The 16,172-nt window shown below is 44.0% G+C and overlaps 1 protein-coding gene across 9 annotated transcripts in view; it reads left to right on the forward strand.

Moving 5' to 3' along the window:
* Positions 1–16,172, forward strand: part of LOC129193654 (SH3 and PX domain-containing protein 2A-like) — an 87,932-nt gene that overhangs the window by 47,990 nt on the left and 23,770 nt on the right. For 6 of the 9 annotated variants that reach the window (XM_054798068.1, XM_054798069.1, XM_054798070.1 and 3 more), the window contains one exon: positions 9,341–9,469. In XM_054798068.1, the coding sequence (XP_054654043.1) occupies positions 9,341–9,469 (129 nt within the window). Of the gene's footprint in view, positions 1–5,603; positions 5,749–9,327; positions 9,470–10,292; positions 10,403–16,172 lie in introns of those variants that run through there. The other 3 variants (XM_054798074.1, XM_054798076.1, XM_054798077.1) reach the window with 3 other exon arrangements.

The following is a 16,172-nucleotide window of genomic DNA, read 5'->3' on the forward strand; positions in this document are numbered from 1 at the left end:
CCTTCTTTCTTTCCATCATTAGTGGTCTTCATAGGCGTGTGCTGCTTGTGACTTCTGATGTTGCTACTTTTTCCTCTTCACGAGGTTAAACACAACATAAACAAAGAGTTACAGTGGAACTCATCAAGGTGAACCCTGAGGTTTGTCTTTTTAATGCTATTTCCAGGAAGAAAATCTGCCTCTGAAGTTGCACAAAGGTGCATTCTGAGCCGTCAGGAATGTTTTTTTAGCTTCTCGACATCAGTGTATCTCGTGAGAGCTCATTTCAACCAGCATCAAAGAATTATCTCGGTGTGGGTTTTTTTTGTCTGACTTTTTGGTCACGATTATGCCAAAAGAAGGAGCACTATTTTTGTACCAATAGGTCAGTCCATCTTGGCCATACGCGTCTACGTAAACGCTCCAACAAACTACAGTATACACAAGCAAATAACCGCCATTGTCTCTACTTAGCGCCGCTTCATAAACCTCAGCATGAGCAGCTGTGGCTGTAGGCTCAGCTGTTTTTTTAAATGGGCTCCACAAGACTTTGCTTTATCTACCTCTGAATGCACTTTAAACTGTCACTCTACTGAGCTGTTGGTGGGAAAGTCATGTGTGTTACACTTTGGTTGGTTGTGTTGGTCATTGGTCTCCTTTTCACGTTCTCATGCACTCCAAATCGTACTGTTAATTATCAGCAGTTATCGTCTACTTAAAGGGAAATAACATCCCGGCTATAGTTTTCACTTCTTTTTACACTTGTGTGACAATAATGCTCAAAAATGGCATCTGCAAGGTGACACACTTTTGTGTGATTGCTTCTTCTGCATTACAGTTGAGTTGCTTTATTGTGTTTACGTGTAAATACCAACTGTGTTGAACTTATTTTTACTTCTGTGACACTGTTGAAAAGTTGCATTTACAGATGCATGTTTGCTTTTGCCCTCATCTGCTGTTATGTTGCCTTTATTGTTGTTGTACTTCTGGCTTCTGATGTTTTAGGAGCTTTTGACACAGTTTTTGCATAAAATAAAGTTGGAAGAGAGCTGGAAATGAGCGCGCAAAGGAAAAGCGGCACAGTGCTCGGGAGTGTAGTGCATGTGAAAAGCAGATGGAAAGGAGGTTTACGTGGCAAGTGGAAAGCATTTCATTCAGTGTCATGCCTGAACCTCAGCAAGTGTGTTTGTGTGCAGCCTCGCTGCCTTTATTTAAGTTGCAGGCCTCAAATGTACGTGTGAGTGTTTGTGTGCATCTCCATGAGTGTCTACGTGTGTGTGTGTGTGTGTGTGTGTGTGCATGTTTTGGTTGGGGGAAAAAGGGTTAACCAAAATGCAGATTACATGTTGGGCGGGTGGGGATGTGTTTTGTATTTGCAGAGGGATAAGACTTAACTCATGAGGGCAAAACCTTCGGAACAACTGGGCACTGCTTCAGAAGCTTCTCTCAATGAAAAGCCATGAGCAGCATGCCACCCCCTCCTCCCCCCTTCCCATACACAATGATGAGATTCCCAGAACAAGAGGAAGCCATTGAGGGGGTCAGAGCAGGTTCAACTTGGGTGCATGCAGTTTGAGTGGTAAATGACTTCAACTGACCGGCCATCATGGTAGCGTAATGCAACAAGTGACGTGTGCTGAGGTTGATGGGGAGGCACTGACTCTTTTGGAGGTTTTTTTAATGTTAATACAGGTTGCTCAGTAAGAGTCACCAATTAACTTGAATGTGAAGCCGGAAACCGGAGCACCCGAAGAAAAGCCACGCACGCACAAGGAGAACATGCAAACTCCACACAGAGATGCCCAAGGGAGAATCCAACCCAGATCCTCCACATCTCCTGACTGTGTGGTCGACATGCTAACCACTAGGCCACCGTGTGGCCCTTATTCTTAGGCCCATTTAGTACATTTTATACGGACTGAAAAACATTGGGGTTCTTCCCTTTTATTTTCATATGCAGTACGTGCTACCTGTTGTTCTCCAGGAGAGGATGTGATACTTTGTTGTAAAAGTCTGATCAGCTCCTGGTGAGCTTAGGTATGTAATCCTTTATCTTGGCAGTCAAATTCTTTCTTTCATTCAGCAGAGCATAAAACTATCTTGCATTTGATTTGTTGCTCTCCAGCTGACTTTTCATATCTATGAAAGAAGAGCAGTGACAAGCACCAGCTCAGCCACACTCAGGATGACGCAATCCTGCAAGTACATCCCGTATGACATTTCTATGTCTTTTCTCGTCCGGTTAGCAAGAATAATGATGCCACACATTAAAGACATGACACAGGCTGTATAAAGTCATGGTATACTGTATAATAAAAGTTTCTCGAACATATTTTTGGCGACATGCTGAGCATTCTGATCCAGCTTAGTGTGCACTCAGATGGTAGGCAGGCACACTCGCGGCAGCCTCACCTGATCAGGAAATGTGCAAATTCAGCAATTTTTACTTCCCAAAATGTTTGGATGTGTACAGAAAATACATTTAGAATACAGTGAAATGGACAAATATTAATGTCGCACCGCAGGTTTAGAGACGCTGCAGGTGTGAAAGAGGTAAATGACGAGCCAGTATTTGCACTCCAAATCAGTAGGGGGCAGCATATCACCAGACAACAAATCCCATAGAAAATCATGTCAAATGAATTCATTTGTTCCAGAATGAAACTGTCGCCATCACGAAGTCTTTATTGAAAAGGTTTTAGGTAACATCTTGACATTGCAGTGTCACAGAAGAGGAATGAACCACTTTATAATAAAAGTCATGTAGCGGGGGTCTCCGAAAAACTCCAGAGGATCTTATGGCAACACAAAATTCCTACCTATTTCAAACCAGTAAATACCCTGAGACAAAAATGAGTGCATCCTAAAGACAAGGCTCCAAACCAAAAACAGAGCAATGTGGTCTATTCCATCCACTGTAAAGATGAGGAATGCAAAGAGCACTACATTGGGGAAACTAAGCAAATGCTCCAAAAAAGGCTTTATCAACATCGCAGGGACAATTCTAGTGGTCCTCAATCAGCAGTACATCTACACCTTAAAGCAAACAATCACTCTTTTGAGGACAGCGAGGTAAAGATTTTGGCCAAAGAAAACAGATGGTTTGAAAGAGGAGTAAAGGAAGCTATTTTTGTCAAACAACAGAACCCATCATTGAATCGGAATGGTGGCTTGAGGTTTAATTTGGACCCTGTGTTCAGCAGGTTACTGAGACCAAAACCCACAGCTCTTAGTCTTGCAAATGAGGTGAAGGCAGGGCCGAGCCAGAACAATAGATGCTAACAAGCCAGTATCAGAGTCGTTCATACCCAATTCAGGGAGCGACACTTCCCTTTTATCGGAGGTGTTAATAACAGGATAGGATTATACCACTACTCCGCCCAGGCTTAGTGTAACGAACCAATAGGAGGAGGGTGTTGGCACACCAATTCCGCCCACTCTTACTGTATTTAAGGCCTAAGCTACCAGCACTTATTAGTTCGCTGACGAAGCTCTTCGGATGAGGAGCGAAACGTCCGACACCTTCTTCACAGAAGTACAGATGACGTCTCAAGAAGCCTTTCCCTCGATGGACAACTCCTGTACGACTGAGAGCCTACACAGACGAAAAGTCAAATAAAGTAAAACCACTACCTAGCGCTTTGGCGATGGACCCACCATCACCCCTCAGTGACAAACGGCAGCCCAAACTGCAGAAAGTATATATCTGCCCGTATATGTATCTAATATTTAAATGGGAAAAATAGCACAGACAAGAACACATGTGCAGTCACATTGGGTCATTGGGTCATTACATTTACATTTCATCAAGTTCATGAAACACACTGCAGCATCTACTCACAGACATGCAACGGTTGTCTTACACCCCCCGACACCCCCACCCCGAGGACACATAGTGATGCGGTGACATGAGTACATCTGCACTGCATTGAACAGCGGTCCTGTGACCTTTGCTAATGTGACTGCACATCTGCTGCTGATGAGCCAAACTAAGGAACTGCCAAATTCGACTCCTCTCATCAAAGTCACCCCAGGGTCCCGATGCAAGTACTTCAAAACAAAACCTGGTGCCCAACATTTTCTTATCTGTTTAAAAGAGGTGGTACAAGGTTGCAGCTTTGAGTGGCCACTTTGGATGGAGCAAATGACGGGTGGTTTGGATGGGTTAGGTCGTCTGGGAGTGCAAAGGGTGGGGGGCAGGAAGCACAAGGATCAATGTGAGGGAGACAGCAGTTAGTAGTGCAAGCCAAGATGTATGTACTTATCATTTGTACGCTCCATGCATGTTTGACACACAGCTCAACTCACATGAAACCATTGTTTAAGTGGCGGACGGAGGCTGTTTTAACAGTTTCGTGCATGTGGAATGACACGATTTAGGAGAGAGATTATTTTGCCTCAATTCTCTTGCACTGCTTTTTTTGCAAAACGTTTCATTTCCTGAGCCTTGAAATACAAACTTTTGTTTCTTTCTGCAAAATCATCTGGTAGTCTTCTTGCAGACTCAAAGACGCTCCATGCTGCAGTATATGCGTGAGTGTACTGCCTTTCACCCCTGCACCCTAGCCAATGCTCCAGCCCGCATCCACACGTCACACTAAATGAGCTAAAAGCCCGAGCTGTCATCTTGCTGTCCAGTGTAACTCTAAAGGCGTCAGGGAGTGAGGTTACATCGTAATTTCACTCAACCACACCAGCTGGCAGCTGCCGTAAGCCTCTGCTTGATCACGTTTTCACTGATTTGTGTATGCAATAGTATTCTGCATTATCGGGGATTGTGGGATAATGTGGGCATGTTGTCACAACTCAGAGGTATGCAGAGAACACACAAAGTTTTAATACAAAAAGAACTCCCTAAAGGAGAATGTCCATACAAAATGTGGGTTCCTCTCTGCTCATCTTAAGTGGCTCAGGTGAGTAATTGGTGACAGGTGTGTGTGGTGTCAGCTCCGCCCCTGCCGGCCAGCGGTGCACTGCAATAAAAAGGCAGATAGGCGGCAGCAAAGCAACACCACAGAACGTGACATGTATGCACGTGTAGCTCGTATTGACCAGCCAGACCCTTTCCTACATCACAGAAAATCCCATTTCCAGTTCTGTGGTTATAATCACCCTTTCTGTCTTCGTGATCACCGGTACCTTCTGGGGTGGCATCACAAAAAAACACACACACAAGAGAAAGAGAAAGACCCTTATGGAATTAATCAGAGAGCACATAATTATCTCATTTCCTCGCGTGCATGTTCAGATTCTTATGTATCATATTTGCAATATGCTGTGTATAATACTAAGAAATAGTATGTGAGGCGTGGAATTAGTTCTTTACCTGCTACTTTTGAGCTGTAAGAAGCATTGTGAAGCACATCAGAAGTCATGAGCAAATGGAAAAAGATAGATAGCTTTTGCCTGTGCCAACTCAAATACAACCACCATCATATTAAACAAAGCACAGCACCTCAAATAGAAGTCTTGTTTCTGTTTCCAGCAACAAGGTTTAGACTAGTGGTCCCCAACTCCCGGGCCGTGGGTCATTTGGTACCGGGCCGCACAGAAAGAAAACATAATTTCCATTATTTCATTTTTTTTTATGTTTTATTTTGAAAAGTGGCCGGATTCTCTGTGTTACATCCGTCTCACTTGACACATGTCCATTGTGGATGTGCTAACTTGATCTCATGCTGCACAGATAGACTACTACTGTATTTTTACCATTTTTCTTTCACCTCATATGTGGTGTCAAATGCTGATACTATGTGGGAATGCATGAAGGTAAGTTTGATGACTTATTGAGTGCTAATGTGCACATTTGTCTCAAGTTAATTCATGCTAGCACACTTTCTTTTACTACACACGTCAAACAGCCATGTCATCATCTCTCTGGGAAACCTTGGCTGGAACTTGAACTGGTGGATGGTGGGTCAGCATTCATTTTGTGCTTTTAATTTGATGTTATTCATGTCTTAGTTTTACACAATACATCATAAATAAGATAAATTACATCGCTATAATGTCCGACTCCCCTCCACTCTTCTTGCGACTGGAGTTAGCTTCAAATATTTGGTGGCTTGCCTTAAACGTAGCTGTGGTGACGATGAAGGAGTAGTCTCTCGACACGCGTGGAGGACGTACACAATATCTGAACCTGCTTTGGCCGCACTAATGATGTATGTGCGGTGCACGTGTGGCGCACGACACACATAGAAGTCCACAAGTGCAATGTATAAAAACATTGACGTTTTGCCCAAACTTGACACCAGCAAAACGCACGAAAAACGTATGGACGACTCACAAAGACGTACAAATGCGTAAGTTTGTCTTGCAACCTGGAAAAACGTAAGCGCCCGTAGAGTTTGTTTGACGTGACGAAGAACCTCTGCGGCCTGCGACTCAAAATCAGCACATGCACGCCCTCTGTGCAGTTCTCGCAGTTTGTTTGCACGTAGACCGGCCGTAGGAGCCCGTATGACCAGCTGTGACCAAGGTTTTAATGTTGTTAATAGCAGCGCCATGACAGCTCCATCAGAAAGAGTCCAGGGCCACTTAAATGCTTTTTTTCTTGTTCATAATGCATTTTTAGACTGATGCAAATTATACTCCGGAGGGCCTGACAGTAGATTTGATCTTATAAGCTGCTAGTCATATGGAACCCTCCAAGGCTCCAAGTGGCACTAGTTATTCAAAAAATATAGACAGTGCGCATCTAAATGATCATGAACGTGGTCAGAGCCTTTCAGATACTGTGACTTGACGCCCTAAACAAACGCATTGTGATTATGCCAGTGGCTGGCCTGAGACCGTTTGAGAAGTGGGTCTTGTTGGTTTTAGCTGGAATGTGAAAGCTATGCTGAGCAGTGTTAAATCATGCAGAAATGACAAATACGTAAGAGACGTGCTGTCTGTCTGCTCTCATAGTTCCTTGTCCTTATAGCGCCTGTGTGCCAGCTGCTTTAAAAGTGTGTTGGAGAAGCACTTGGTTCAATGTTAAGCCCCGGTCACACCGCCCGAACTTTGCTGTAGCATTCCTTGAGCGGTGAAAAAAATTCATCACCGCTCGTAACCGTTCACCACCGTTTAACAGAAGTTGGCCCCCGTTAAGGCAACACCATATCCGCTCGGCCACCGCTGATGGTCCCTCCTACCGCTCCGAAAGTTTTGACCTGCACAAAATATTCCGAGCGGTGAGGAGCGGGCAATTTTCTGCTACGGCAAAGTTCATCAGCGCTCCAACAACGGCCAGTCAAAGTTTGGCGCCGCTAGACGCAAGTTCGTGGACGCTTGGGTCCGCTAGGCCAACGCAGAAATCTTGAACGCTAGACCACTGCTGCTTCGTCAGCTTTGCCCGGGCGGTGATTAAATGTTGCACAAACTTAGTTGGAGCGGCTGTAAGCTTTTTACGAGTGGACACGGGATTGCTGGAACGGTGTCCGGCTTTGAAGCAGCGATCCATTGCGGTGATGAACTTTGGTTTGCCGTTGGTATGAAGGTGTCGGAGGCGGAGCATAATTTGGCTATAAATACAGGGAGAAATGGACGAGGAGCCCATTTGGAATAGCCGTTGAGTGCAGACCTCAGTTATATCGAATTTGCTCAAAGTTACAGTAAAACTGTTCTACCATGGTTGCTGAGAGACTTGCTATGATTGGTGCACTAGTCCAGCAGCAGAATCAGAACCTCCTCAGATTGCAACAAGCTGTTGACAGAAGGAGAAGAGAGAGAAGAAGGAGACACCGAGTTGTGTGGGTCAGACAGTGGGTACTGAGAAGCCCTGAACATGGACTGTATGACAAGCTGATGGTGGAGCTGAGGAATGAGGATCCACGAGCCTTCCAGCAAGTCATGAGGATGCCACCAGCCCGCAGAACGCCGCTCTATCAACGCTTGCGTCACCGCTAAACCAACTTTCGCTACCGTTAAACCGACGCTAAAGCAACGCTGGCTTCAGCGGTGCAACGCTATGACAACGGCCATGTTTTTCGTTTTTTTTGCCATTTTGTGCGTGGTTACAAACGGTGATGAATTTTTTTCACCGCTCCAGGAACTCTACAGCAGAGTTCGGGCGGTGTGACCGGGCCTTAAGCTGGTAATATAGCCTACAGTATATAAATAAGCTTCATATTCAACCCAGCAGACGCCTTTTTGGTTTGGAATATTTGCATTACGTCATGTAATATGTCATGAAAAGTGCTTACTTTATGCATAAAAGGTGTAAACAAAGCTTTAAGGGGTGTCCAAAGTTTGGCCCGACAAGCATTTTTGGCTCACAGCTCATTTTGTATTGACCCTTGGCATATTGTAAACATGAAATAAATGGTGCATTTTTAGATATTATACTGATTTGTGTTGTTGCCTGGAATGCAAGCTAGAATATTGATGTCTTGTTCAGATAGTTTATCTTATCCTAGCATCTTTAATGCACATTGTAAGGCTACCACATGGCCACACTACTACAGGCGCTGAACAACAGTGAACATTTGTTGCTGATCGATGAACTGATTGCAGCGGTCCAGTCTGGCCTCCAGCTGATGCTTGTTAGCGCTGCTTTCTTTCATCGGCTACACCTAGAAGACCTTATTTTGTGATGAAGTCTTAGTTTCCTGTGTGCAGAGTGCCAGTGTGGATGTTTTGCAGAGTATCGTCACAAATAAAATCCATCTGGTGCCAACCCTGATCGGGCGCCGGCTAAAGGACGAATACGATCAAGTTATGAAAACAAGCCCAAGCTGTGAAAAAAAGCAAGCCACCGCTGGTGTTGACAGGGTTAACCCTGCGAAGGAGAGAAGGGAACATTTCCATTGGCCGGGCCGCACGGCGTAGGCCGAGGTCTAGGGTTTCACGGAGACGGAGGGCCATCCCTCAGAGCCCTGCTCCAGCCCCTTCATCTGGTTCTATTTAAGGCTTCTGGTGCCGACTCTTACGATTGGTGTACACAACCCCCCTACTCTTCTTCCGAGTCCCAGCCCCGACTGAGGAGGCTTTTTAGCAGATGGTTTATTTTCCAAAGGAAGCCATTTCTTTCTTTCTACTGTCCTGCCGTGAACATGTCTCAATGACGTCTACAGCATGTTTCTGCCAGACTTGCTTCTTGCACTGATGGACTTCGTGGATCAGGATGGATTTCCTGCTTTGTCTCCTTGAGCATTCCCTTTTTGGAATGAGGATCTCTTTGTAGACATCTCCACTGCCCTTCATGGTGGGCCTCTATGGCTAGACTCTTAAGAAGATGCACTGAGCCCTGTGAATATTGTGATTGGCTGAGCTCAAGCGACAAAGTGGCCTATGGCACAACGGGTGCCCAGCGGCCGCTCCCGGGGTCCTATGGCTGGCAGCTGGCTGACAGCATGTTTCTTCCCGTCCACTCCAGGTCTGGACTCGTCGGACCACATGCTCCTGGAGCAGTATGTGGTGGTGGCCAGTTACGAGAAGCAGGAGCCTGCGGAAATCAGCCTGCAAGCGGGGGAAGTGGTCGACGTCATTGAGAAGAGCGAGAGCGGTGAGTGAGCAAATGAAACACACAAGAAAAGCATGCTGAGATTAGAGATTAAGATTAGACGCAAGTAACACAATGCGATCTTTCCTCTTTCCTTTATCCACTCGCTAGGACCTTTATTCTGTCCTGCCTCGTTTTTCTCTCACTGTTGCTTCAGGCTTGATGCCAGAATTCTGCCTCTGGCAAGACCAATCTGTCCCAGGCTTCTATTAATTATTCCACCTTACTTTAATGGAAAGCCAACAAGACATGCCTGATTAACAAATGCCATCTGCACAGAGCCCTTAATCAGCTCTTTAACTCTGCAAAATGTCAGCAGGCAGGCCAAGATGTAGTTTTTGATATCACCACCCAGTGCGACATTCACAAATGATGTGAAGAAATGACACCTCTATTGCATGACTGCATTTATTTTTATGGAAGATGACTCTTCTACTCCTCAACGTGTACATTTGTTACAACATGTGTGTTGTCCGTGCTGTTATTCTTCTGATCAATACACCCACGATGGCGCTGTTATTAAGCCCAAAGCTTTGACCCACAAAACTTGGATTGACTTCATATTTGTCCCACAGCATAACGCACCGCACAAAACCACCTACTGGAACTCTTGGGTGTTTTGCCAAATCGCCACCAAATTTGTTACACCCCTTCTGGGGGGCTGACGAGCGCGTGGCTGGAAACGTTGAGCAAGATTGGTTGAAAAACATGGCCGCCAACAAGCGCAACAGACATTGAACATTTGTCTAATGATGATACAGTTTTGAGGATATCTGTATTCCATGTACACTAGCGTGTAGAAATGCTTGATATTGGCTTCCTTCAGATATCCGATACTGTCCAGGACTTGCTGATACCGATACCAACCGATACGGATATCGGCAGCAGTTCATGTGTTGTAACACATGATGCTTCTTCTGCTGGATGCATTTCACCGTAAGTACGACAAATACTGCAATATGCAATACAGGAAATATAGAAAATAGGGCTGTCAAAATGGCAGTAACTCATTTATTTCATTAATGACATATTTTTAGCATGATGCCAAGCCACACCGCTGTGATATGACGGCAGACGGACGCACAAAGCAACTTCCTCACAGTCACAAAGAGTCTGACGCTCTTTAATAACGTTATTCTGACCTGAACACACCGACAGCACCACAAATGTATCTCCTACTCACAAACACGTCTCTAGTCCTCCTCGGAAGCACACCTCCCTCATTGTCACTAGACCACCGTGAGGTGCATTCAAGGACACTCCGAACATCACAAATCATGTCTTTATTATGAGTGTATGCGTGGCCTAAAATAATTCATTGAGATCAAATTCACAAATATACAAAACAATTCTTGAATGCTAAAATTCACACTTTTAGGACGAACAAATCAAATGCATTTTTAATACCCGTGAGTCCTGGTTCAGTTTTGAATGACTGTGTCAATACTCGAGCATCTCGAATGTGCAGCTGTTTGCGGTCGTCGGACAGCACGTGTGCAGGTGCTTGTTTTGTAATCACGCCACTATTAGTGGGAGCCACAATATGTGTAAAACGTAACCCTTTGTGGTCTTTGCAATGACATATTTACGATGCAAGGGTGAACCTTAGTGAAAAACGGCACACATAGCTTGTTGCTCTGTGCACCTCAGTGCAGTTTGACGAGCTCTAACTGGCACACTGATAGCAGTATCAGCAGAAAAACAATACCCACATGATCCGATTCCTCATTTTGGTTTGGTTTGGTTTGGTTTAGTTTATTTGAACATGAAGGTTCCAATGGAATACATCTCATGAATCATTCTTTCACACTTCCACATGTCCAAAAGGAGTAGGAAGAAGCAAAGCTTATTTAATCCTACCCCCCATCCATTCTACATCTAGTACAGTACATATTATTCACTTCCTGTGCTCCATGGAATATTAGAACATATCCTAATCAATAAACGAACCTGACAGAACAATCGTTGTGATGATCAAGACTCTTCTGCTTGTATTTAGCAAACATCAACTGCTTGTATTGTTTGTGAATGTGCTCATCTCTGTTCTTTGTTTGACTTCCTTACTCAATCCCTTCCATCATTTCATTGGGCGTCCTGAAATGCTGTGGCTTTTCAGCCTTGTTCTGGCACACAAGTGCTTTCACTTTCATTTTCCTCTAAGATCATATTTCTCCTCTCTGATAGAGAAATACTGTATGAGCTTTTTGGCTAACAAGTTATTGTTAACTTGATGCATGATTTCAGCTGTTTAAAATGTACCAAATCAGCACATTTGAATGTGTTTTTATGCCAGTATCAAAGGGTAATAGGACGTCTCCCAAAGACTTTTGACTACAACCCATAGGTGGCACCACAAACATCACTTACAGGTCATGTGATTTTTTGTTTTGTGAATTGTACAGGATGGTTTCAGATATTGACACACAAAAATTGCATGAAATAGTTTTCAGCAAATCTGATGAGTACAGCTTTAAAACTGTAGTTGAGTGGTGGTTATTTGTAATCAACCTCAGGCGTACCAAAGCATATGCTTTTGGTGAAACTCTGAATTGTAACTCAAGCCACGTATAAGCTGCTCTAAAGCGTGAGTGGCAAAGTGAGCCAGGGAGCTTTTAGGCCCACAAGGGTTTGACGTTTTAAGCTTTAATGGTGTGCTTTTGTTTAGGTTCCACATAGTTTGGAGATGTTTCATGTTCAGTTCTTGCAATGGCTTTCCATTTCAGATGCTCTCACAGTTGTGGTTCAGTCCTCTGGTCCAGACCAACAATAAAAAAAGATGCTGGTGTGTACTCTTGTGCGGTTCACACTGGTGTTTATGTCATGGGACCGAAGGCTGTGCAGTAAGGAAGACGTGCATAGAGTAAGGACTTGATTGGGTAGCGTTTGTGCTGTCTACAGTGTTGAGTACGTACAGTAGGTTATTTTAATATTCTGCTATATTTACCAACTTAGATTTGACAACTAAAATATACTTTTACCCTGTCTTTGGTCCTTGCAAGGTTCACGTTCCAGCCCCAGCGAACTGAAACACATAAGGGTTCGTTTCATTTAGCATCACCCATCCCTGGGCAGGATGAGAACAAAACCCATTGATCAACCCATTGATCAACTTGTAATTAGTGAACTCAATCAGGAATCTGCTGGTCTAATGTGACCAGTTGAAACTTGTTGAAGTCGGCTGTTTCTTTCTAATTCTGCTGCTGGCTGACTCTTCCAGTGTTTCTCACCTTGGATATAAATAAATAATACATGCCATTGACAGGGTAGGGTGGTGAAAGTAGGTCAGAGCTGTAAAGCAGCCCAGCTGTTCCCCACTTTTCCAGCAAAGGAAGTGTTTTCCCCTCAAATGGCTTGATGGTACACTTGCAGCATGGCCCTTGTTTCAGTGTGAAGATGAAGACAAATCTGGTGTGTTCTGTGTGTCAACTTGCATGTTTGGGAGGTGGGGGGCGGGGGTACATAACTGAGTTCCTGTGTGGTCAGTGGCCTCACTCAAAACACAACTTTCCACCCCAGATGAGACTCGTAGCCATAATCCCTGGTGAAGGAGGCCAGTGCCTTAACCCTAACCCTACCCCGTTACTCTGAGCCAGTAAATCAACAGATAAGTCAGATGACCCCTTGAATCCTCTTAAAAACAGTCTGTTTGCTAGGAAAGAAAGAAAAAAGCCTCATAGCAGCAGTGTGGGCGATGCTGGGAAGCTTCCCCGGGTTTAAATACTCACTAGAAATGTGTTTTAGAGTCATTCTGTCCAAACTCCCTGCGCTCAATTAGACGTATTTTATTTTCCCGTTCAGCGGGAGTCGCTTGTTGACGAGGCGCAAGAGTGGCGCAGGAGAAACTCTTGCGGAGAAAATGGAAAAACGCGTTCCCTGCCAAAGTCAGCGGTTCAGAGAGGTTGCTTGGTCGTGATGGCTTAATGGATCCTCCAGGATGCCTCCTTGGTTTACACTGTTTGAGAGATGTTAAACAAAAGTAAGCTAGCAACCTTGTTGCTTGCTTTTCAGCGCTTTATTGACATTTATTTTGGAAAAGAGCGTAGAAGTCATGGATATGCACTTATTACGACGCCTCAAGGGCAGCACGAGGCGAGCTGTGCCCAGGCCAGCGTAGCAAATCTCTCCCTGTGGGCCAGGCGGTGTTTAGCTTGTCCACATTCCAAGTCTAGATCAGCCCTCATGAATTACAAATTAACTCCAGGAATTCTCCGAGACCCCCTGGCACCCCCCTCTTACAGTATGTATTGTCTGCCCCACCCATTTTAAATATCGGGGTGGAGTAATGGAAGTCATATGAGGAATTTAAAAGGTCAGCAAGGACAGACGTATTGTCTTAATGTTCCTCTCCATTCCACTAAAGGCTTTGGCAGATCGGAGCCGCTAAAAACCTGGAAGGTCCAAACATTTCTTCACCTGCTTTTGATCTTCAGCTGGCTGGCCAAATGCCAACTGAACCTGCAGGAAATTCTGCAAGACGAAGCTGCTCCAGGTCTTGGAATGACATGATGGATGTGCTGGATGTGTTCTTTGCTCTCACATGATTCAAGATTCAAGAGAGTTTTATTGTCATGTGCGCAGTAAAACAGGCAGTTATACTATGCAATTAAATTCTTATTGAAAACATCTAGAAATTGCACTCGAGTAGGGATGCTCCTATTACGCTTTTATGCTGCCGATTCTGATACCAATCACCGATGAGTGAGATACCGATAGCGATACCGTTCACTCTTCATGTTTCCATTTATTTATGATGAGTGGTATTGGCCTGGGGCACCTGGTAAATATGTAAAAGATCAACTTTGGGCTGGATTGTTTGTTTATTTGTGTGAAAGGTTTTGTTTTTACTGTTTGGCACAAAGAGGAATCTCCTTTGGTGCATGTTTTGGAGTGATACAAATACATGGGAAATACATTGTTCTAACAATGTGTCCTGCTCAACTTAAAAGAGATTAAATCGTGTGGGGAGGTTGCAGGGGTGTCCAACTTTCATCACTATTAGAGCTGTCAACTATTTGTCTTTTATTTCTGACTGGCAACATTTCAATTGTACACTGCTTTATTTAGCAAGCACACCTCCACCTTCAGTCTTTATGCTGTTTGGTGATCGTTTGCCGTTTTATAAGGGCGTCACGTCTGAATTCAAATGGTGTTTTCAGGACAAGACATGTTCCTAAATAACCACATCGCTTGTTTAAACGAAAAACAAAATGTCACAGTGGTTAAAAAAAAAAAAGTCACATTTGGAATCTGAAGACCGGAAGCTAGGTGGATAACTCTAACTAGCTAGCTAGCTAGCTGCCGCCAATGTAAAGTACAACCAGTGACAGACAGGCAAAGTGTGTTAACAAAGACGCAAGAATAGTGGAACAGCAAGAGGTTAGGTAAGGGCGTGATCAATCACGCTGGCATTGATCGCGTGTCAAGCTCAATACGAGACAAGTGATTTTACATGACACAGCAGACATGTAGGATTTGCCACCGCACGCCCATCGTTTTTTCACCTGTGTTTATCGGCGAACGCTGATCACATGTTTTTCACGGAAACGGGTCGATGTATATGGGGGACCGAAAGTTGGGAGAATCCCTACACTAGACTATAAGAGGCATTTAGCGGTATTTATGTTTGAGCCATCATCACAACAAGCTTTTTCTATGAGTGTCATGCCGCTTGTAACAACATTAAATTCACAAGAGAAAAAGACCAAGCCAGAGGTTGGGGGGCAATGTTTCCACCAACAAGGAGACTAACTCAAACTACAAAAGCTGAAAAAAGTCATATTTTTCAAGTTTATGGATACAATAAAAACTAGCTGTCCACTAAAAGTCACAGTGTTCTTCAGTAATTTAAGACACTGAAAATATTCTGTGTGTTTTAGTCAGTGGCCGACACAGCAGCTACAGTCTCCATGCTAATGTAATAAACACTGCTAAAATATCATATTTCTCAATCCACACAGGTGTATTGTCACATTCTAGTTGCACATGACTTACAGACACATACTGTAGTTTCCAAAGCAGAAGTGTATTAGAAAGTATTCCATAACAAAAAAGCGACTGGTATGTTCTATCATTCAATTCACAACACAACAAGCTCAACTCAATTAATTACTGGCGTTGCTAGGTGTTGCCAAAAAACAACCACCATCCCAAAGGAAAATTGCACTTTTTTGGAATGTTGCCCATCATCCACAATCCTGATGTGAGACATGAACACACATCTTTGTCTTTTCTGTGTGTGCCTTCTAAAGATATAAAAACAGGTAAAAAGAGGCAGCTAAGAATGCATGTAAAGGGACACACTTGAAAAACCTAGCGACTAGCTTCACCACACACTAGCCAAAGGTAATGCTACATATTGGAGCTGTGTTGGTGTTTTTGATGCTAGGTGTAGCGTTCCTTTCTATGTTGCTATGTGAAATCAACGCACCCAGGAAGGAAGTTCCCAAAATACTACAAGTATGACATGTTATCATGAATGTAGCTGTTAGCATGGATAGAAAACCACTAAACCTTGTTGGAGCTTTTTGGAGGTGTTTTCATAGGTGTGTCCCATTACCTGCATTCATTAGCTGCCTCTTTTTACCTGTTTTTATATCTTTAGAAGGCACAGAAAATGTAGTCATGTGTGTTCATGTCTCACATCAGGATTGTGGATGATGGGCAACTTTCCAAAAAAAGGGCACTTTTACGTTACTTGGGAATTTCT

This window comes from Dunckerocampus dactyliophorus, chromosome 14, assembly GCF_027744805.1.
Source record: "Dunckerocampus dactyliophorus isolate RoL2022-P2 chromosome 14, RoL_Ddac_1.1, whole genome shotgun sequence".
NCBI lineage: Eukaryota > Metazoa > Chordata > Actinopteri > Syngnathiformes > Syngnathidae > Dunckerocampus > Dunckerocampus dactyliophorus.